General features: G+C 47.6%; 2 protein-coding genes across 4 annotated transcripts in view; both read left to right on the top strand.

Moving 5' to 3' along the window:
- si:dkeyp-113d7.10 (uncharacterized) overlaps window positions 1-11,876 on the top strand; it is a 35,850-nt gene extending 23,974 nt beyond the window's left edge. Inside the window, exons 3-5 of one of the 3 annotated variants that reach the window (XR_010803677.1) lie at window positions 3,184-3,513; window positions 3,721-4,963; window positions 8,615-11,876. Coding sequence is in view for 2 of the 3 variants with exons in the window: in XM_066674842.1 (XP_066530939.1) it covers window positions 3,184-3,513; window positions 3,721-4,175 (785 nt within the window). In the remaining variant the exon portion in view is untranslated. Of the gene's footprint in view, window positions 1-3,183; window positions 3,514-3,720 lie in introns of all 3 variants that reach the window. The other 2 variants (XM_066674843.1, XM_066674842.1) reach the window with 2 other exon arrangements.
- Window positions 11,877-13,711: 1,835 nt separating this feature from the next.
- Window positions 13,712-18,652, top strand: LOC136699827 (zinc finger protein 883-like). Its single transcript, XM_066674841.1, has 2 exons — window positions 13,712-13,843; window positions 16,249-18,652. The coding sequence occupies exon 2, from the start codon at window positions 16,390-16,392 to the stop codon at window positions 17,842-17,844; it is 1,455 nt and encodes a 484-aa protein (XP_066530938.1). The 5' UTR covers window positions 13,712-13,843; window positions 16,249-16,389; the 3' UTR covers window positions 17,845-18,652.
- Window positions 18,653-24,266: the final 5,614 nt, after the last annotated feature.

The raw sequence follows: 24,266 nt of genomic DNA, 5'->3' as shown, positions 1-24,266 counted from the left end.
CCTCTCTCAAATATGAGTGTGATCATCTCCATCATGTCTGATCTCCATCCTCCTCTCACCCCAGGGCAGGTCTGATCTTGGGCTCCTCTCTCACCCCGGGGCAGATCTGATCTTGGGCTCCTCTCTCACCCCGGGGCAGATCTGGTCTTGGGCTCCTCTCTCACCCCGGGGCAGATCTGATCTTGGGCTCCTCTCTCACCCCGGGGCAGATCTGATCTTGGGCTCCTCTCTCACCCTGGGGCACGTCTGATCTCTATCCTCCTCTCACAACAGGGCAGGTCTGATCTCCATCGTCCTCTCACCCCGGGGCAGATCTGATCTTGGGCTTCTCTCTCACCCCGTGGCAGATTTGATCTTGGGCTCCTCTCTCACCCTGGGGCAGATTTGATCTTGGGCTCCTCTCTCACCCCGTGGCAGATCTGATCTTGGGCTCCTCTCTCACCCCGGGGCAGATCTGATCTTGGGCTCCTCTCTCACCCTGGGGCAGATTTGATCTTGGGCTCCTCTCTCACCCTGGGGCAGATTTGATCTTGGGCTCCTCTCTCACCCTGGGGCAGATCTGATCTTGGGCTCCTCTCTCACCCTGGGGCAGATTTGATCTTGGGCTCCTCTCTCACCCTGTGGCAGATTTGATCTTGGGCTCCTCTTTCACCCCGTGGCAGATCTGATCTTGGGCTCCTCTCTCACCCTGGGGCAGATCTGATCTTGGGCTCCTCTCTCACCCCAGGGCAGATCTGATCTTGGGCTCCTCTCTCACCCTGGGGCAGATTTGATCTTGGGCTCCTCTCTCACCCTGGGGCAGATTTGATATTGGGCTCCTCTCTCACCCCGTGGCAGATCTGATCTTGGGCTCCTCTCTCACCCTGGGGCAGATCTGATCTTGGGCTCCTCTCTCACCCTGGGGCAGATTTGATCTTGGGCTCCTCTCTCACCCTGGGGCAGATTTGATCTTGGGCTCCTCTCTCACCTCGTGGCAGATCTGATCTTGGGCTCCTCTCTCACCCTGGGGCAGATCTGATCTTGGGCTCCTCTCTCACCCTGGGGCAGATTTGATCTTGGGCTCCTCTCTCACCCCGTGGCAGATCTGATCTTGGGCTCCTCTCTCACCCCGGGGCAGATTTGATCTTGGGCTCCTCTCTCACCCTGTGGCAGATCTGATCTTGGGCTCCTCTCTCACCCCGGGGCAGATCTGATCTTGGGCTCCTCTCTCACCCTGGGGCAGATTTGATCTTGGGCTCCTCTCTCACCCCGTGGCAGATCTGATCTTGGGCTCCTCTCTCACCCCGTGGCAGATTTGATCTTGGGCTCCTCTCTCACCCTGTGGCAGATCTGATCTTGGGCTCCTCTCTCACCCCGGGGCAGATCTGATCTTGGGCTCCTCTCTCACCCTGGGGCAGATCTGATCTTGGGCTCCTCTCTCACCCTGTGGCAGATCTGATCTTGGGCTCCTCTCTCACCCTGGGGCAGATCTGATCTTGGGCTCCTCTCTCACCCTGGGGCAGATCTGATCTTGGGCTCCTCTCTCACCCTGGGGCAGATTTGATCTTGGGCTCCTCTCTCACCCCGTGGCAGATCTGATCTTGGGCTCCTCTCTCACCCCGGGGCAGATCTGATCTTGGGCTCCTCTCTCACCCCGTGGCAGATCTGATCTTGGGCTCCTCTCTCACCCTGGGGCAGGTCTGAGCTTGGCGAGTTTCCCCTGTTTTGGTGGTGTGTGTCTGTGACCTGTTTTGTGTCAGTGCGGATGTAGCGTCTCATTTCTAAAGAAAACCACAATGCACTGAGGCGTGGAGCTGAGAGACGAGGCATATTTCTCAGCTCTGTATTCTTCAACTCTCACTTTGGTCCGGACCCTGCTCCGAGACCCTGTTCCGTCCCGATTCCTGACACGGAGCCGTCCACAACCAATTAATGAGAATAAACAGCATCCCTGAGGTGTGTTTAAGGTCAGAGTGGACCATGTGCACAGCTGCTGTGTCTGATCCCACTGCAGGAAAGCGGCTTTGTGCTCAGTGACTCTGGATAAAGATCAACACTGTGGAGTTATGTTTATAGCAGTGAGGTCTATGGATTTAAAAATATTCATTCATTCATTCATTCATTATCTGTAACCCTTATCCAATTCAGGGTCGCGGGGGGTCCAGAGCCTACCTGGAATCATTGGGCGCAAGGCGGGAATACACCCTGGAGGGGGCGCCAGTCCTTCACAGGGCAACACAGACACACACACATTCACTCACACACTCACACCTACGGACACATTTGAGTCACCAATCCACCTACCAACGTGTGTTTTTGGACTGTGGGAGGAAACCGGAGGAAACCCACGCAGACACAGAGAGAACACACCACACTCCTCACAGACAGTCACCCGGAGCGGGAATCGAACCCACAACCTCCAGGCCCCTGGAGCTGTGTGACTGCGACACTACCTGCTGCGCCACCGTGCATATAAAAATATAATCACAACAATTAAGTTTAAGTGGAAAGTACAGTGGAAAGAGAGGGACAGTGGACAGGAGGGGAAAAGAGAGGGACAGTGGAAAGGAGGGGGACAGAGAGGGACAGTGGACAGGAGGGGAAAAGAGAGGGACAGTGGACAGAAGGGGAAAAGAGAGGGACAGTGGAAAGGAGGGGGACAGAGAGGGACAGTGGACAGGAGGGGAAAAGAGAGGGACAGTGGACAGGAGGGGAAAAGAGAGGGACAGTGGAAAGGAGGGGGACAGAGAGGGACAGTGGACAGGAGGGGAAAAGAGAGGGACAGTGGACAGGAGGGGAAAAGAGAGGGACAGTGGACAGGAGGGGGACAGAGAGGGACAGTGGAAAGGAGGGGGACAGAGAGGGACAGTGGACAGGAGGGGGACAGAGAGGGACAGTGGAAAGGAGGGGGACAGAGGGACGGGAGAGGAGGGGGACAGAGAGGGACAGTGGAAAGGAGGGGGACAGAGGGACGGGAGAGGAGGGGGACAGAGAGGGACAGTGGACAGGAGGGTGACAGAAAGGGACAGTGGACAGGATGGGGAAAGAGAGAAGCTAAGTTTGTCTTCTGTGGAACTAAATAACTGTAAATAGATGTAGCCGCTGTCCTCTCCCCGATGTCTGGGACGAGGACAGTGCCCTGGTCTCAGGGACGCTCTGGTCCTCCAGTGTCCCTCACTGTCCTTCTCTGTGTCCTTTGTCCAGCAGAGTCTGAGGGGGACGGACCGGCGGTCATCACCGTGTCCCAGGACTGGGTGCCCATCCTGGACAAGGTGTTCGGGGAGAAGTGGTGCAGCGACCTGTGGCAGATTAAAGGGCGGAGTGGGAAGGAGGAGTGCGGGGGGCCAGGCTCAGGGGTCTCACCTGGGGATGTCCGGGAGAGTTTGTCTCCCAGCTCCCAGAAGAACGCAGATTTACCCTCCGAGATTCCCGATTGGCTCCAGGCCCCAGCTGAGCCGCCCGATTGGCTGCAGGCTCCGGACCCTCAGGACCCCGCCTCCGACCCCCAGTGTACCTCCGTCAGCAGCTCTGTGGGTGAGTTCCACTCTAACTGAAGGGTTACAGAGAGAGGGACGAGGGAGAGCGCCCCCTGGGTGGTAATCAGAGCATTACCTCGTAATAATGATCAGTGAAGACCACTGTGTCCTCCGTCACTGCAGAGGACACACACAGCACCACAGTGCAGGAGACTACTTCAGTACTGCAGTGTGTTACTAACTGTGTGTGTGTGTGTGTTTATAGGTGAAGAGTCTCAGCTGAAGTCCCCCTCGATGCTCCAGCGCCTCCTCACTCTTCCGTCTCAGCTCCTGGAGGACAGCGAGGAGTCGATGGAGGCTCTGCAGATCCTGGCGGACCCCGAGGATCCAGCCGTGACACGGAGTCAGAGCGATCCTGGCCCCCAGCGAGCTGGACTGGACCCTCAGGAGGAGGAGGGGGGTGGGGGTGGCCCTGTGGAAGAGGAAGAAAAAGAGGGGGAGGAGGAGGAGCGAGGGTCTTCCCGGAGTAAAGGAGGGAAGAAGCTGCACGTGTGCGGAGAGTGCGGGAGGAAGTTCGGCCGCTCCAGTCTGCTGAAGATTCACCGGCAGACGCACAAAGACACAGATCCCCGCCTCCACTGCCCCCACTGTGGGAAGTCCTTCCCCCAGCTCAGCAAGCTCCAGGCCCACCTCCGGACTCATGCAGGGAAGGCCACGTGAGGGGGGGCCGGGGGGCCGTGATGAAATGAGGGTCCGCTGGAGGTGTGTGGAGACAGGTGGAGCTCCGCTGACGGGACGGATTTCAGGAGGAGTGTGAAATAGGAGCCACTTTTCACGATTTTGATTCTCACCTCGGGATTCGTTTGTGGAAAAGAACAGACAGGTCTCGCTGCGTCTCGATGAAGTGCCCTTCCTTCGGTTCTGGACGTTTAAAGCACTGCTGAGACCTTTAGTTTGTAGTAAACAGGAAGGAAAACAATAGTAAATAATGGTAAATAATGGAGCGTGTCTGACTCGATCCCTCTCCGAGCAGAACTCCAACACGACCCGTCTCCACACAGACAGAGCCGCGACTCTCCGGACGTGACGGGAGATTCCAGGAGTTTTTCAAAACTCAACACAGAATACCTCTGCAGAAACAGACTGTCAGAACCGGGCCAGCGGGACGGGAACCAAGCGGCGGATCTCCACGTGAATAACTCCTCATAGTGTTGCGATCATCTCCGTTCTCATCCCTTCTTCAGCTTTAGAGCCAGGCCTGTTCAGAACTCTCCCTCAGTAACCAGTGCTGCTCTTTGGGCCCAAACGGAGCGGTTCTGGAACTAGAGAAGGGAGGATTATTCATGGATCGGTTGAGGGAGAGCTCCCCTCGTCCTTCCTGGCTACACCGGAGCTCCAGAAGTTTGTAAATGCCCCGAAGTTTAACTGCGCAACAGCAGAACCGGAGCAGAACCCGAGACATGACCTCTGTACAGAACCTGGAGCTAGAGTAGTGTCTTCCCGTTCTGGTAGTGATCCAGTAGTGTTTTTAATGTTCTGACTGGTGGTTATTGGTGTATCTTTATCTTCAGCGCTCCGCTCACTGTAAACCTAGACGTCACAGTTTTTTAAGGTGGTGTGTTTGGTGTTTTTAAGGCTTCCCTTCACACACCGGCAGCAGAACTCTGGACCACGGGGTTGCACACAGTCGGGGGTCCTGCATTAACGGTGCCTGATTCTGATGAGCTCTGACCATCTGGCCACGGACGAGGCGTGTGTTTCAGTGAGAGACCAGCAGTGGGAGCTCAGGGAGCAGGGACTGATTCAGAGTTTTTATTATTACTGTGAATTTAAATAATATTTCATCAGTGCTTTAATTATGTAAATGAGCTTTTATCAGGATGAAAGAGAAATTTGAGTGAGTGAGCGAGCAACCGACCGAATTTATGAATGTGTGACTAAGTGAAGGATTGGTGAGTGAATGAGTGACGTGAGTGACTAAGTGACTGAAAGTAAGTGAGAGTGTGTGAGTGAGTGACCGACCGAGTGAGTGAATTAAGAGAGTGAGTGAGAGATTTAAGTTCTCCTTGGGCTGATGGCTGACGTAAGTGACTGTGTGAATGAGTGAGGTGCTTTGCCCTAAAACTAATTCAAATTAAAATTAGAACTGAAAGTAAAGGGCCTGAAAGTAATAAAATGAATTTGATTATCACTATTTTAATCAGCTGCAAAAACGAATCCTGATCTCAGCTCGTCCAAACATTAAAGCAACATTATGTAATATGTTTACCTTTAAATCATAGCTTCAAAATCATTGTGATGCTCCACTGAGCTCTAATAAGCAGAATAGAGGCTCAATCTTTGCTACTTCACACGTAGCACTGCAGAAACGGCACTATGTAACTTGTGGAGGAGGGTAGGGGGAGCCCAGGAGCAATACCACATCTCATGTAGTGGTGCTTTAAGGAGACCTCAGTCGCACGGCTGACCCGCACCCTTTGGGCAGGGAAGGGGTGGTTAATGCTTTTCCACTGCATGGTACTTGCTCTGCTCGACTCAACACACTTTTCAGTCCCTGGTCCCTGCAGGTTTTTCCACTCCCAGAGCTCCCACTTCAAAATGCATCCACTTTTGTCTCAAAACTCAAAAAACTCAAAACTGAAAGCTCTCGCTGGATTCTTTCGTCGGCCACCGATCCAAGGAGCGTTTGAACCTCTTCAAAAGACCACGGCGTCATTTTACGAGCTGCCGTCGTGAGTCGGATAAAAACAAACGTGATCTCTGCTGCAGCTGGAGATTTTACAGATGGAGAGTTGGTGCTGGTCGTCTGCGTTGCGTTGCGTGGCGTAGAGTGACGACTCTCTCTGGACAATCAGCGCTCTGCAAGGTTTACACGCCACGGTTTAGTCCCTACTCGACTCGCTCTGAACCACGAGAGAACAGCCACTAAACAAGAACCCGCTTCCAGAACCAGGACCAAACTGGGTTGAGTAGAGTCCATGCAGTGGGAACCCTGCAGTGGAAAAGACTGTGTTCAGAGTCTCCAGGTCCAGGTTCTTGTGTACAGGCCGAGCTGCCGCGCCGACTATCCACATTCCCACGCAGAAGAACGTGGAGGTCGTCTCCAGTGTCTGTGAACACATCATCATTGTGGTTGTGGTTGACGTCGGTTCCTCACAGTCCTCACCTCTTTACCTCATCGTCCTCACCATGGTCCCTGACTCTTCTGCAATAATAAAGGGAAGAACCTGGTCCAGATGTTTACAGAGACTGAGACTGAGTGAGGACACGGACACAGCGCCCCTCTGTCCTTTGTGTAAAGGATGGTGATCTAATTTTAAAACAGGACATTCTTTACTGAAGATTTTGACGTAGGAGACATGAGACGTCCCTCAGGGCTGGACTGCAGAGAGTCTCCAGTGGTGGTGAATGGAAGCAGCCGTCTCCAGGGCTCCAACACACATGCGCACAGCATTTTATTCCCTGATGATGGAGGACAGTGGACACCTTCACCCAGGGTGTGTCCCCCACAGCATCCTGCACATCCCTCTTACCCAGGACTGGGTTTAAACACCACCCCCTTCTACCAACTACGGCCCGACACCAGCCCTGTGTCCCCCACCGTCTACTGTCCTCACTTTCTGTGAGAGGCATATAGAGGAGGACGTCTGCTTCCATTCACCTCCACTGTCCACTGCTCTGAGTCCCACTGAAACTCTCTGTCTCTGTGTTTGTCTCACCCAAAGAATTCTGGGGGATTTTTGAGGTTTGAGTGGGGTTGCCCTGGCTCTATTAGGGTGAATGAGGCACAGAGAAGGTTGACCAAAGATGGAGAGAAGCGAAGGCACAGAGGAGCGCAGTTCTTCCTAAAATCAAACAGCAATTCTTCATAATCAGACGTTCATGATTTAACTTTAGCACAAACGTTGGGGACAGGCCCCTAAACAGAGCCAGTAAAACCTGTATCTAGAGAGGTTCCTCTCACTCACCTCCGTCTTTAGCACGGTGTGGGTTTTGAATGTTTCACACGTTTTAAAGTATCTTTCTTAGTTTTTAACAGGAGAAAAGCCTTCCCTGTTTCTCCTGATGTGTATCTGTAAAAACCCTGCACTTTGTGAGGATTCTGAGGAGACAGGAGCCCCAGAATTGAACGTACGACCAGGGTGTACAGGGTTTATCAATTGTTTATTAAAGGTTATTGATTAGGTCTAAAACACCTTAAAGATCAGCAGTGAGCAGTCACAAATGTATTATATTTATTTACTGGAAATTAGTGATTAAATAAAGGTGCAGTCAGTTGTTTTTCACAGCCCGAATGTAGTAAACATAGTTTGTGAAGCTGATTATTTCTTATTTCTACTTTGTTTTTGTAAAGTGCAACCTTGGCCTTGGCCTTGGAAACCACCACAGGTACCATAGCAAACACCTGGGATACCACAGCAACTCATTAACAACCACCTGGGATACCACAGCTGCTGCCAAGCAACTCCTTATAAACCACAGGGTGTAGAGTAATATATACCCTGGGCCTTGCAGCTCCATAGTTACCTTAGCAACCACCTAGCAACACCTAGCATCTCTCTCTCCCACTAAAACATCTTAAGCACAGGATCTCTTGAAGTCAGAAAACGACTGACTGCTCCTTTATTTCTATCATTTAAAGATGGTTGAACCTGGGGCAGGGCTACACAGTGTTTTTGTTGATCCGAAGGCTGGATCTGAAGTCTGATCTGTGGGAACTGATCTAGGATCTGATTAACGGGCTGGACAGGTCACTGCGGCTCTACTCCCGACGTCACTGTTCTATTCACGCTTGAGTTTTAAGGTGTTTTTGATGTAAATGGTGTAGTTTCTCTAAAAGGAGTATTATTATTATTATTAATATTAATATCGATGATGAGGGTCAGTTCAGCTCTGGAGTCTGGACCGTGCTGTGTCCAGCTCTGGGTGTTGGTAGCACGTCACATTATTGTATGCAGTTTTACATCCTTTTTACATTTTTATTTTCATCATTAAACATTTAGACACTGCTCAAAAGACTGGTTTATATGACAGATTTGGAAGAGAATTAATGTAAATAAATATTATTAATGTAAAAGGGAGCCAGAAGATGAAGATATTAACCCCTTACTCTCATTTCCTACCTTCTCCTTCTCTCTGTTTCTTCTTCTCTGTTTAAGGAACGAGAGCCATATCCCGGTCAGGAAAAGGAACAGGACAGAGTTTGACCCTTAAAACCCTGTCAGGCTTTAGGAATGGGCAGGGAGTGGGCGTGGCCTGTTTCCGAGGTTTACGGTGAGACGCTTGCTCGGGAACCTGAGAGAGAGGAGGACGTCTGGTTCTGTTCGCCTCCACTCTCCACAGCTCTGACTGTCCGTCTCTGAGTTCTCAGTGCAGCTGGAGGATGTTGGAGAAGGGTGTGCTTCTCCTGTAGGAGGCTTCAGAAGGTCCTGGTCTTTGTGGACACTCTCACTGTTGTGTTTGTTCAGTTCCCAGGACTCTTCTCTGCTTGGTTTCTCACTCAGAGCGTGGTCTGGATGCACGGTGAGAGCTTTAATCACGTTTGATTTATTCTGCTTCCATTGGAGCGCACCTTCCTTCCTCTCGTTTATAGTCTACATGTATTCCCACGTTTACAGATGTGTGTGAGCAGTGTGAGCTGGGGCTGGGAAAACTGAGCTGTTCCTAGAGGGAACACGATGGTCTCCGCCACATTAAGTATCTACCCAGTGATACTAGATATTTAAGGTGGTCTTGATTGTACAGTTACAGACGTCGCGTATAGGACGTAAAATGCCTGTGAACCCTGTCGACGCCCTGCGTCAGAATGCAGCTCTCAGCAGGAATATCTCCTGACTCTACAGTCTCAGATTTATTTCAGTGCAGTGTTAGGGTAGAGATGTACTTGCTGTTTGGCCATGCGTTTGTGTAAACAACCGTGTGTTCACAGACTGGCCTGTGTGTTACGCCTGTAACTGAAGTGTTCCACTAGAGGGCAGACCAGGGAAAGACACGGTAATTGCAGATATGTCTCTGACACAGCCTTTTTTAAACTTTCCCCCATTGTGATGCTGTTGATCACCTGCACTGCCCCTTAGGGTTGGCATTAGGGTCCCTGCAATGGGTTTAAAAATATAAACTGTGATTCGTTCCCACAGAGAATCCCAGCATGGCTCGGGAATGCCCTTGTTTAGAGCATGTTTGGCAGTGTGGAGCTTTGCCAGCAGGGGGCACTGTTAGCACAAATGGCTTTTGTGCTCATAAATTAAAAAAGATACCTTCTGGTCTAGTCTCAGCCCCTGACGCTCCGCCCACATCTTGCATTAATCTGGCCTCGCTGTCGGGATTCTGCCAGCTGCATTCTGATTGGCTCTCTGCCTCTTTCAACTTCCTCAGGCCAAAATATCAGACTTGGGATTGGTCCTAAAGTGTGGTTAATCAGATTCCTTTCCCGCTGTAGTAGGCAGTGTAGTAGGCCACATTAAGTGGTCAAAGGCACCAGGTTCTCCCTTGAGACTATGGCAATTCGAGACTAGCAGAGGTCTAGATATTCTCACCTTTAGGGGGCACTGTTTTCATTTCATTTTGCACATTCGTACATCAGTTACAGTGTTGCTATCTCAAACCACTCACTATATTTACATTTTTACTTCTGTGTTTTTATAAAACCTTTTTTTATTCTTGGCCACACACAGCGGTGGAGGGGAGAACCACATACTAGGGGCTAAACAAACAAATAATCTTCCAGATTTAAGGTGGTGTTCCTCTGTTTTGGCACAAACACTGAGTGAATATCTGTGATTGTGTAGTTTCAGATCTTTCGAGGCTGGCTTCGGAAGGAATGTGAAACTTGGCACTAGGTATAGGACTTGGTGCTCTCCTCTGAGACATAGTTTTAAAGCCTACAGATATTTAATAGTAAAATGTTCTAAATAAGATCAAAGGAAATAGGGAATGGGAGTCTCGCTGGCTCCAGTAGCTCATTTCAGACAAGAGGCTAAAACTGCACCTCGATGCTACGCTGAAACTGTGGACCTGAGTTACTTATAAAGCCACGGACCAATGTGGTGTGGGTTTCTGTGAATATTCCTGGACCATTGGACGTGAAGGTTGGTGTGTGAATGTTAAATGACAGGATTTACGCCTGGAAACTAATATACAACCTTTTTGAAAAGGGACGGAAGACAAATTGTTTGATTAAAGCCATAGGACAATAAACACACCTTCAGAAACACCCAGAGTCCAGATTAGGAACGACCCTCTGGAAAGAAACGAGGGGAAATGCAGACGCCTGCCACTTTAGTCTGAACTGGATGAACCTCTGGAAATGTTTAGGGAAAGTGATTGTGGCCGATTTTCTTCTCTGATCTTATTCTTCTTTGTTTATTATTATTTTATTAATAATTGTATAATAGCGATGGTCCTCTCCTGCCTTTATTTTTATTGTTTTATTTTCTTCCCTAAACAGCTCACGTCTTAAAATTCCACCTTAAATTCTGTAATGACACTGGTATTTCCGGGTGTCCATCCTCCTGTGTTTGATTATTATTCCTGCGTGTGGGAACGGTCGTGCCATCATGATGTGTCCATCTCTGCCATGAGTGACTTTTATGAACATCGTTTGTTAAACTGGGACATTACTGTGTGAGAAATAAACAAAAATATGTTAGAGTCAAAGTGTCTGGTTTGTTTTTGTTTACTGCTGTAAAACAAGATATAGCGATGAGATATAGTTCAGCTCCACTCAACTCTATGCAAATTAGCTGCACAGACACGCAGTGGTGACTACCAATCAGAAAGCAGGTCTTCAGGTTCCCTCAGAACCGCTCAATTTTGGCGCTTTTCCACTTCATGGAATCTACATGACTCGATTCAGCACGGCTCTTTCGCTTTTCCACTGGTCAAGTCTGGTCCTGGAGCAGGGTACGTTTTCAGTGCCAGTTCACTCCGGGTCCCAACCGAGCCGAGTAGGTACTAAATGGTGGGGTATTTACCCTGCAGAGTGCTGATTGGCCAGAGCCATGTCAATCACCAGGAAATGCAGAGCTCATTCAAATCCAGCACAAACCGCCGCTTGTAAAATCATTTAAATTTTACAGCAACTTTCACATTTATTTTTTATCGGACTCACAACGGCAGCTCATAACTTTACCTCAAGGGTTGTTTAAGAGATTTAAGTTCTTCTTGGGCCGATGGCTGACGAAAATTTCCAGTGAAAGCCGAACGTGCAACAAAACTGACCTCTGAGAACTGGGGGCGGAGCTGTGTTCGGTCCAAAAAACTAAAACAACACATTTTGCAACGTCACTGTCTCCATTTGGCGGGGGAGCCCTGCCAGTGGAAAAGCCACAAACTCATGTCATGTCATGTGATGTCGAGCTGAGCCTGGACTTGTTTACAGTTTACTTATACAGTATATTTTGTTGTTTATTACAACTGAAATTGGGCTATGTTTTTGATAAATTATATTATTCCAAATTACAGTTGAAACAAGTCAAAAATAAATGTACAGTGATTGTTACAAAAACAAAATAAACAGCTGTAAATTTGTAATTTCAGTTTTTTTTTAATTATAAAAAGTGTTTCTGACAAAAGATAAAGTTTAGTCAAGGTTGAGGTTTTTCATTTTGTGATTAATTCAAGCCCACACGGACTGCTGTACTTGGGGCGATGCTGAGCAATTTTCTATCTTTCTGTGTGCAGGCACATTTAGACAGGCTCAGAAATTAGGACTGACCAATAAGAACATCCCTCTGCTCCTGTTGGCCTGACTGTGGGGCTCATCTCACTAAATTTAGAGGCCCTGCTGGAATACCATAGTAACAGCAAAGTAACACCTTAGCAACCACTTGGCATACCACAGCAAGTGCCTCACAAAACCTTAGAAAACAACTGGAATACCCTAGCAACAGATTAGCAAGCCCCTGGGATATTATAGCAACAGCCTAGCAGCACCTTAGTAATCACCAGAGATTTCATAGCAACTGCCTCACAAAACCTTAAGACGCTGGGACCTGGGATTCCATAGTAACCAAGTGGAATACTACAGCAACACCTAAATAAACTTGATATATCTTAGCAACAGCCTAGACAAACTGTAAAAAAACACATGGGACAGCAATAATGTAGCAACGCCTAGTAACTACTTTTGCAACCATCAGGCATACCATAGCAACCACCTAAACAACTATAGCAATAGCCTAGCAACCACTTGGAATACCATATCTGCCTAGCCAAACCTTAGAAACCACCTAAAATACTGTAGCAACAGTCTAGCAACACTTTAGTAACCACCCGGGATACCATATCAACATCTGCAACACATTTTTGCTGTGCTCTTCATTTCTTCCAGGAACTGCACAATACGTGTTTATTGTTTTATTCCATGTTTTGCAGCTGAGAAGATATAAAGAACAACTCCTTTGTTGTCCCTGAATGAACAATTATGCTCCATAGTGAGGGTCCCCCTCTTGTCTCTGCAGGCTTCAGTGCAACATCATTATGCTTTAACACCTGCATTTAACTGGATGCTGTAGAGGAGCATCTGTATTTGTCAGAAGATAAATGTCTACATGTGTTCAGGTACATGAATTTTAGAGAAATATCTATAAGTAGTTAAATGTCTGCCTTTCATCATCTGCAAGTCTTTGCAGAACATTTGCCTGCTTTAACAATGCAACATCTGTATTATTTTAGCAGAATGTCTATGCATTAGAACAGATACATGTAAGTTTTTCATTTTTGACTAAACATCTGCATGATTTGGAAGAACATCTGCTTTTAGAATGCAGCATGTGTATGCATTAGAACATCTGCATTCTTTAGTAGTGCAACATGCACATCCACTAGCAGAACATCTGCATGCTTTGTGGTAATGTTTTTTTTTATGTTAAGAATGTTTTAAACATTCTTTGGAAATGCAGCATCTGCATGTTTTAGCAGACTATCTGCATGCTTATGCAATTTAACATCTGCCTTCTGTGGAATATATGCGTTTTAAATGTAATTAAGCACCTGCATGTTTCTGGAGGGTAACACCTGTATTTTTTAGCAATGCAACACCTGCATGCTTTACAAGAACTGCTTTGCTGTAGGTTGGAGAGGACTGGATTTGCCCATGATGGTTTAAATTGAGGTACTAGGTATTTTGAGGACATTGCTTTATCTTAGGACTCCTGACGGAACCCAGAAACCTACATTTTCAGTCGGAAGTAGGTTATATTTTCACGACGGAAGTAATGCATGCGGTTTAAGCAGAGAGAGAGAGGAGGAAAGAGGGAGGAGAGAAAGAAAGAGAGAGCTGCTGTTAGAGAAAGAGGAGGAGGAGGAGGACGTGGCGCTTCAGATTGCAGCCGAAAGGAGGCCGGAAAAAAAACGCACAAAATCACCATGAATTGGAGACAGTGCAGGTAAAAAAACACAAACGGAGCCGCGCATCTGCAGCATTTACATCGGACCTTTTAACGTGTGCATCTTCATTTCTTATTTCCCCCAAAAACCTGCTTATTCGCTCGGATCTTGGTTGAATTTTTCGGTTCCACCTTAAGTTGAGCAGCAGCTACCTTCTGGCGCCTGTAGCTGCACGGTTTAAGGTGGAACGGAAAAAACTAATGAGACACAGAACGACTAACAGTCCAAACACTGTTTGGACACAAACAACCGCTTTTCCCGCGATTTTGAAGGCGACCAAAAGGTTGTGTAACGTTGAAGCGTTTGGCGGTAAAAAGTTGCAGCGCGCGTGAATCCGAACTTTACCTCAGCGCTGATGCTAATGCTAATGCACTGGCAGCTGGAGTTACCGCTAGCCGTAAACAAGATGGCCACTGGCTAAAGCTAAGTGCTAAAAAAGCCGAGGCTGCCTTTTGTGGGCTTCATTAGCAGCTCTCGCTATAAATATATTAAGAACGAAACGATTTGTATCCCTCATAATGCTACAGACGCCGCGGAATCACCATTCTTATCCTTATTAGCTGCTAAGCTAACGGCGACTATTGGTTGTTGTTGTTTTTCTGAGGTAAAATACGCCGCCAGATTGAAGAAATCCCCTCAGATTCACAGAATAAATCTCACATATTCTAATGTTTTTTTCAAATACATTGTGTGAAGGCCTTGTCTTGTTCAAAAGCAGAACTAGCTCCAGTAACATAACAATGTCCAACATTTTACAGTTACAATAATGCATCTCAACATCACACAACATCTGGCGCTGCTTCACTTAATGATGCTGGGCTTTCAGGCTCTAGATTTTTTTAAGCACTTATTTAGGACGTTACCTTAGTATCAAAAGTATTTAAGCACTTTTGACATTCCCAAAATATTCATAATGTAGACTTCAATGAGTTTGACAAGTAAACAAGCATTTATTTTCACTGTCTTACCTATTGTTAGAAAGGCCCCTGTAGTGCCACATTGATAAGTGTGGAAAATTTAGACAACATTCTTTTCTTCTAATTCAACATCCCAGCTGATATGGCTTATATATGCAGCCACAAGGTTTATCCATAGGTTTAATGTTGGCCCCACAATGCTCTTATTGGCCAGTGATGGGATCAGGACAGGTTAAACAAAGTCAACTTGGGCACCAACTTTCTGTAAATAAAGACCATTCTTCTGTGAGCCCATGTCTGTCCACACAGAGAATTACCTGGCTGCCCACATTTATTCCTTACAGGCAGCCCAAGTGGGTCCCACTATGTGCCCACTCAGAGCCCATGTCCATCGTTAAATCGGTCAGTCAGTGTTCAGCATATGTGGGCAGGAGCCAGGAAACAGTTTGCATGCAAATTGCCTATGATTGATTCAGCTAATTTACTATTCAGTATTTTTTTTTCTTGAGCATTAAAATATTTTTCCTCATCCCTACTTCTCTCAGCAGTAGGATACATTTTTTTACTTCAAGTACCCTCAAAGTTTGATATTTTTATTTATTATATTTTTTTATATTTATAAATTTTATAACAATTACTAAATTAATTAATTTGTTTTATAATCTTACTAGAGCCACATTGCATGTACAAGACTGAATTCTGCATAAATACTAAATTCAAATACGTTTTTTGTTTGTCCTTAAAACTCCAGCTGATGAATGCTCTTGAAGTTCAGCCGATATCCACAACATACACACTGCGCCATCATGTTGTAATTTTAACAATAATGATGAATATTGTCATATCGCTCACCTGTGAATATGTAGGATACTGTTTTATTTTTATTTATTTATTTACTTTAATGTGAAGCATATCATGGAACTGACAGTAATTCACACATTCATTCACTCTCTCACTTTTGATTAGGAATTGTACCCAGGGTTGCTCTTCTCAGGTGAAAGACATTTTGTGTCCTTGTTTACTTGTCTATCCCATATAACACTCTCTGTAAAGTGATGTCCAATTTTACCTTTGTTAATAACAGTCTGACGTAATGACATACTTCTGTAATTATCTGTATATCCCAGTGCTAACTGTAAAGGGACATGGTTTTGGTCACTTCACTTTTTTCTACAGTAAAGGTATTATAACTGTTGTGAAAGAATTGCAGGGGATGAAAAAGCCCCCCAGTGCAGGACAGTTTGTTCACATGAGCAGAAAAGAACAATATTTTACCATCATGTGCATTGAAGTCTTCAGATTTGAGCGGAGTGTTTTATACAGACAGTGGCAGTTTACTTACTGATGTGTGTTTTAGCGTTGAAAATCAGCGGTCAGTACTGGACACCCATTGTTGTATGCTAGGATACTGTGTATCTGTAATCATTGCTCCTCGACGGCTTGTGCTTGACCATGTTTCTGCTCTGTTTACTTCTTCCCCACCCCAGGAGCCTCAGGGACGAGTGCTGCTCCTAACCCCAGCCTGCGGCTGTAGAGCAGCACTCCTGAACTTTTCCGCACCACGCTAGCTAAGCTAACCTCCCTCAGAACGGAAGCTCTGGTGGTCGGGTGGCCTCGACCCCACCATTATGGCCGAGCTGGAGACAGAGTGCATGTCGCTGGGACTCAACGCCCTGGCGTCCGATAGCGAAGCTCTGGGCGGGGACTGCAGCCCCCCCACGCTGACCATGCTGTCGACCTCAGGCTGCAGCACGCCCACCCTCAGCACACTCACCTCAGACATCGCCGAGCCCATGGCCATGCTGCCCTGCATCAAGGCTGAGCCGGACCTGGACTCCATCCGCACCGTGGACCTCTCAGAGATCCAGCCACTGAGCACGGCTGAGCTGGGCTCTGAGCAGATCAAGATGGAGATCAGCGGCCTGGACTACATCAAGTCTGAGCGGCACGGTGACCTGCGCTCCTTCCACGGCGCGGAGCTGGACTCCTTCAAGTCTCATTACGAACCCAGCCTCGTATTCGACTACATCACCCACGTACCCGACAGCCTGGAGTACATCAAATCGGAGCAGCACGCCGACCTTCAGTGTTACTACGCCACAGAGCTGGCGTCCCTCAAACCAGAGTATGAACCAAACCTCATGTCCAGCCACCTCAAGTCAGAGATGAATGGCCTAGAGTCCATCCACATGGCGGAACTGCGCACTGAGCTCAACAAGCTGCGCCCAGACGAAGGCATGGTCAAGATGGACCCCGAGTTCCAGGTGGCACACCTGTACGAGCTGCAGTCGGCCGAGGCGGGCAAGGGCCACCACGCCGGCACAAAATCGCACTCTCGCAAACCTCGCAACCTCATGGGAGAGAAGCCCTTCTCCTGCACTCAGTGCGGCAAAAACTTCAGCACTTTGGGCAACCTGAAAACTCACCAGCGAATCCACACCGGAGAGAGGCCTTACACCTGCTCGCAGTGCGGCAAGAGCTTCGGCCAGGCAGGCAACCTGAAGAGGCACCAGCTCATCCACACGGGGCAGAAGCCCTACACCTGTGCCCACTGCCCCAAAGGCTTCACCAAGGCGGACGACCTCCGCTCGCACCAGAGGCTCCACACGGGCGAGAAGCCCTTCGCCTGCACCGAGTGCGGCAAGAGCTTCTGCCAGTCAAAGGAACTGAAAGCCCACCAGCTGAGCCACACCGGGGAAAGGCCCTTCTGCTGCTCGCACTGCGGCAAGACCTTCGCCAAGGAGATGAGCTTCCGCAACCACCAGCAAGTCCACACGGGCGAGAAGCCCTTCAACTGCGGCCATTGCGGCAAGAGCTTCAGCAACTCTGGAGTCCTTAAAACGCACGAGAAGATCCACACTGGTGAGAGACCTTTCGGCTGCACGCAGTGCGGCAAGAGCTTTGGCCGCTTGGGACACCTTAAAGCACACCAGCAGATCCACACGGGCGAGAGACCCTACGCCTGCCAGCACTGCGGCAAGAGCTTCAGCCAGTCGGGCCACCTTAAAGCACACGAGCAGATCCATAAACGAGAGAAACCCGACCTCAGCAGCGGCAGTAGCCGCAGTAACGACAGTAGCTAAACACCTCTTAACCTCGCAAAGTATTATTCTTTCTTTTTTTTTTTTTGATTTTTTTTTTTTATAAAATCTACAGTATATATTATTATATATAAATATAAATATATGTTTCCTTCTGTTTTCTGACCTTACATCATTCTTGCAATCCTTTTTTGGGTCCAATTTTGTGACTGATTTGCTCTTATGCAAGTGTCTTTATGTTGGGGGATCAGTGCTGTTCCGTAGAGAGCTTGTTTACCTTCGTCTGATCTGTGTTTGTAGTGAGTGCCATTTTTAGTTTCTACTTTTCCTTCAGAAGAAAAACAAAAAATACTCACTGTGTACACTTATTGATAACATGTACTTCCTAAAACCATGTACTTCAATGAATTATTAAAAAAACTAATGTAAAAAAACAAACACCACTGTTCATTTCTTGCGGGGTCCTGAAAGAGGTCAGAAGGTCAGAGTTTGATAGTCACCAACGTCCAGAAATACTTACTGAAATTGAACCATAGTTTCAATGACACAATGGCTGCACGTCAGTTCATGAGCCCAGAGTCCAGCAGAGGGCCCTGTAGAGCTGCTCTGTAGAGTGATGGAGCTCCGTCCTGTTCCTCTGGGATGAGCTGGAGTGATGATTGTGATCCGAACGGATGCTGCAGTCACGTGCTGTCAGAATATGAGCTCCGTATTTGGAAACTCTGTCCAGTCGCAATGTTATGTGAGAAATCATAAATGATCACAGAGTCAAGTCGAGGTGATGACCATTTTAACACAGTGAAGAAGAAGACAAAATGGTTTAGAACAACGGTTTTATACAGAACCCTGAACACTTGAAGAACCTTTGCATCATTAAAGGGTTATCTTCCTTGTGAAGGGGTTCTTCAGATTGATGAAGAATATGCTGCAGAGAGGGTTCTGTATTGACATTGTAACAATAGAGGAACACTTTTTAAATGGCAGCATAGAACCATCTACAGCACGTTCTCCATCAATCTGAAGAACCCTTTAATCATGCAAAATGTTTGTGTTCAGGGTTTTATATAGAGGAACTTCAATAAAGAACCCTTGTAGAACCATACTTTTTATGTGTGTACACTCTTTAAAGGTACTAAAGATGGTTCTATGAGCAATGCCACAGAAGAACCACTTTGGTAATAAGTTTTGGTAAAGAAACTGGTAAAGAACTTGTACGTCTCGTGGTGTTCCTTTAAACCTTTAAAAGGTTCTTCAAGTGTTGAAGGTTCCATATAGAACCACTGTCTTTCTGTTACAAACCATACTTCTGGAAAAGTCAGCTGTTTTTTCACTGCATCCTGACCCAGAGTCTGTTAATAGATCCTGAGTCTATTAATCACAGTGTGATGAGGGCTTCTCCTGCAGAGACGTCTCAGGGCTGGCGCCCATTCTGTTATTTCCTTGACAGTGGCGTTCCTGTTTGAGGTGCAGTGACGTTTAGGGGCACGGAGATCACGAGCATCCAGTAGAGTTTTACGGCCTTGACCCTTACGCACAGCAATTGTTCCAGATTCTCTGAATCTTTTGATGATGTTATGCACGGTTGATGATGATAACTTAAAAGTCTTTGCTATTTTACGCTGGGTAACACCATCCTGGTATCGCTGCACTATCTTTCTGCGCAACAATGGTGGAATTGGTGATCCTCTTACCATCTTGGCTTCAGAGAGACACTGACACTCTGAGAAGCTCTTTTTATACCCAATCATGTTGTCAATTGACCTAATTAGTGTTAATTGGTCTTCCAGCTGTTCGTTATATGCTCAATTTCCTTTTTCCAGCCACTTATTGCTACTTGTCCCAACTTTTTTGGGATTTGTTGACACTGAAATTTTGAATCAACATATTTTTCCTTTAAAATGTTACATTTACTCAGATTAAACTTTTGATCTGTCATCTATGTTCTATTACGAATAAAATATTGACATTTGCCATCTCTACATCATTGCATTCAGTTTTTATTCACAATTAGTTCAGTGTCCCAACTTTTTTGGAATCCGGTTTGTACAAACTCTTATTTCATTCATTCATTCATTCATTTTCTGTAACCCTTATCCAATTCAGGGTCACGGAGGGTCTAGAGCCTACCTGGAATCATTGGGCGCAAGGCAGGAATACACCCTGGAGGGGGCGCCAGTCCTTCAGAGGGCAACACAGACACACCTACGGACACTGAGTCGCCAATCCACCTGCAACGTGTGTTTTTGGACTGTGGGAGGAAACCGGAGCACCCGGAAGAAACCCATGCGGACACGGGGAGAACACACCAACTCCTCACAGACAGTCACCCGGAGGAAACCCATGCTGACACAGGGAGAACACACCACACTCCTCACAGACAGTCACTTGGAGGAAACCCACGCAGACACAGGGAGAACACACCACACTCCTCACAGACAGTCACCCGGAGGAAACCCACGCAGACACAGGGAGAACACACCACACTCCTCACAGACAGTCACCCGGAGGAAACCCACGCAGACACAGAGAGAACACACCACGCTCCTCACAGACAGTCACCCGGAGGAAACCCACACAGACACAGGGAGAACACACCACACTCCTCACAGACAGTCACCCGGAGGAAACCCACGCAGACACAGGGAGAACACACCACACTCCTCACAGACAGTCACCCGGAGGAAACCCACGCAGACACAGAGAGAACACACCACGCTCCTCACAGACAGTCACCCGGAGGAAACCCACGCAGACACAGAGAGAACACACCACGCTCCTCACAGACAGTCACCCGGAGGAAACCCACGCAGACTCAGAGAGAACACACCACACTCCTCACAGACAGTCACCCGGAGGAAACCCACGCAGACACAGAGAGAACACACCACGCTCCTCACAGACAGTCACCCGGAGGAAACCCACGCAGACACAGAGAGAACACACCACGCTCCTCACAGACAGTCACCCGGAGGAAACCCACACAGACACAGGGAGAACACACCAACTCCTCAGCTCTTATTTCATTTGATATTATTCTGATTTGTTTTGACTCTGTTCTTAAATAAAGCTTCAGTAGAATGAATGCATTAATAAAACTGGGGTTTGTAGAACACACAATGACTGTGTTACTCTTAACTGTAATAATCACACACAACACACTCTGTGTTCCCCTGCAGGAGAACACGGGCTCTAGATACTGAGAACACGTTTATTTTCCTGTAAAGATGTGGGAATAAATCTACATTACAGTGAATTGTCACTAGAGGGCGGCATTTTATTTCTGAAACAGGTTCAGTGTGAACCCGGGCTTTTACTGAGGTTTTTATTGGAGCCTAACGCATGGTTTGAAACCCTTTCTCTGGACATAACTGCTTTATCGCCTGGAAAAACACTATCTAACATTAGAACACGTACAAATATTACTGACCATCATAAAACAAACAAAACCTATTTATTTCCTCTGGAAAATTATTATAAGGATTTAATCTCGAGTGATTTTACTTGGGAATTAAGGTAAAACCTTCTCTGTAAAATAGAGGTTTAAAAAAAGAAGAAGAGGAATAACATGGGTGGGCATGTTTAATTCATTTTAAATTCGCTTTGAATTCATTTAAAATACAGTCTGGTGAATAATTCACCAATGTTTTTAAACCGTGTAGGAGTGTGTTCTCTCCCTGCGCCTTCGGGTTGTGGAAAGGGCTCTGGTTGTTGTTTGTGCTTATGCACTGAAGAGCAGTTCAGAGTACCAGGCCTTCTTGGGGACCCTAGAGAGGTTGCTGGAGAACACTCATTCTGGGGACTCCATTGTTCTGCTGGGGGACTTCAGCGCTCACGTGGGCAATGACAGTGAGACCTGGAGGGGCGTGATTGGGAGGAACGGCCCCGCTGATCTGAACCCGAGTGGTGTTCAGTTATTGGATCCCCTGTGCCCGTCACAGTTTATCTATTACGAGCACCATGTTTGAGCATAAGGATGTCCACAAGTACACCTGGCATCAGGATACCCTAGGCCGCACTTCGATGATCGACTTTATAGTCGTTTCATCGGACCTGCGGCCATATGTTCTGGACACTCGGGTGAAGAGAGGTGCTGAGCTGTCAACTGATCACCACCTGGTGGTGAGATGGATCAGATGGCAGGGGAGGATGCCGGACAGACCTGGCAGGTCTAAACCTGTGTTGAGGGTTTGCTGGGACGAGTTACAGTAATCAAGATGGTTTGAGATGAATGCATGGATGAGTTTTTCTGCAGCAGACTGAGAGAGGGATGATCTGATTTTCTGCTATGTTTTGTAAGTTGAATAATGAGGTTTTGACAAGGGAGTTCAAATCAAATCAAATCAAATTTATTTTTATAATCAGAATCAGAAATACTTTATTGATCCCAAGGGGAAATTGCAATTATTACAGTAGCAGCCAGTTGTAAAAGAATAAACACTCTAATAAAAATTTAACACAAAAGGAATTTTTACAATATGTACACATCTATAATAATAAATACGGATATACTGTATACAGCAGTATGAGTATTGCACATTTGAGTTGTTACACTCATAATTTAAAAAATTGTTCTATTGTTATTACTGTACATGTGAAAGGTGTCGTGCTTTAAGTGTGGAGTTATAAAGTCTGGTAGCCACTGGTAGGAATGACCTCCTGTGGCGCTCTGTAGTGCATTTTGGCTGAAAGAGTCTTGCACTGAACGTGCTCCTGTGTCTCATTACCATGTGATAAAGAGGGTGGGAGCCATTATCCATAATAGCCTGCAGTTTAGACAGCACCCTCCTCTCAGACACTGCCGTCAGCGAGTCCAGCTCTACGCCCACAACCTCACTGGCTCTACGGATCAGTTTATTAAGTCTGTTGGCATCTGCCACCCTCAGCCCGCTGCCCCAACATGCAACAGCATAAAGGATGGCACTGGCCACAACTGACTCATAAAAGATCCTCAGCATAGTTCTGCAGATGTTGAAGGACCTCAGATGCCTCAGAAAATACAGACGACTTTGGCCCTTCTTGTAAAGGGCGTCAGTGTTCTTAGCCCAGTCCAGTTTATTGTCAATGTGTACGCCCAGATATTTATAGTCCTCCACAATGTCCACACTGACCCCCCTGATGGACACAGGGGTCACCGGCGTTTTGTCCCTCCTCAGGTCCACCACACGCTCCTTTGTCTTTGTCACGTTGAGCTGCAGATGGTTCAGCTCACACCACGCAACAAAGTCGTTCACCGTCTCCCTGTACTCATCCTCATCACCCCTGATGATACATCCAACTAGTGCAGAGTCATCAGAAAACTTCTGGAGGTGGCAAGTCTCTGTGCAGTAGTTGAAATCAGTGGTGTAGAGGGTGAAGAGGAAGGGAGAGAGGACAGTTCCCTGCGGGGCTCCAGTATTGCTGACCACTCTGTCTGACACACAGTGCTGCAGACGTACATACTGTGGTCTGCCAGTCAGGTAGTCAACAATCCAGGACACGAGGGGGGCGTCTACCTGCATCACATTCATCTTGTCACCCAGAAGAGCAGGCTGAATGGTGTTAAACGCACTGGAGAAATCAAAAAACATGACCCTCACAGTGCCGCCTGGCTTATCCAGGTGAGCATACGCTCGGTTCAGCAGGTAGATGATGGCATCCTCAACCCCCAGACGAGGCTGGTAGGCGAACTGGAGGGGGTCTAGAAGTGGCTGGACCATGGGCCGGAGGTGATCCAGGACAAGTCTCTCCATGGTCTTCATGATGTGGGACATCAGTGCCACCGGCCTGTAGTCCTTGATGTCACTGGGCCGCGGAGTCTTTGGCACAGGAACAATGCAGGACGTCTTCCACATCACCGGGACTCTCTGGAGACGCAGGCTCATGTTGAAGACATGCTGCAGGACTCCACAAAGTTGGGTGGCACAGGCTTTAAGCACCCTAGGGGGAACACCATCAGGGCCTGCAGCCTTGTTCGTGTGGAGTCTCTGTAGCTGTCTTCTCACCTGGTCAGCTGTGAGATTCACTGTAGAGGTCCCTGGTGGGGGAGGAGAGGAGGTGTGATGTGGACTATCACAGGAGGGGGGGAGGCTATCAGTAAGGGGAGGGAGGGGGAGTGGAGTGGGCTGTTGAGGCCCGACAGCAGAGGAGTCAGGGAGGGGGAGATCAGGGCTCACAGTGTCAAATCTGTTAAAAAAACAGATTTAACTCGTTGGCCCTGTCCACACTGCCCTCTACTCCCCTGTGGTTGCTGGACCTGAAGCCAGAGTCCTCATACCACTCCAGACCTCCCTCATGTTGTTCTGCTGGAGTTTCCACTCCAGCTTGCTCCTGTATCTTTCCTTAGCCTCCCTGATGGTTCTCTTCAGTTCCCTCTGAATCGTTCTCACCTCCTCCCGGTCTCCAGCTCTGAAAGCTCTCTTCTTCTTGTTGAGGAGTGCTTTGATGTCTTTTGTTACCCACGGCTTGTTGTTTGGGTAACATTTAAC

The sequence above is a fragment of the Hoplias malabaricus genome, chromosome 6, assembly GCF_029633855.1.
Source record: "Hoplias malabaricus isolate fHopMal1 chromosome 6, fHopMal1.hap1, whole genome shotgun sequence".
Classification (NCBI taxonomy): domain Eukaryota; kingdom Metazoa; phylum Chordata; class Actinopteri; order Characiformes; family Erythrinidae; genus Hoplias; species Hoplias malabaricus.
The sequence above is the reverse complement of the archived record's forward strand: the minus strand, read 5'-3'. Positions and strand labels throughout refer to the sequence as shown.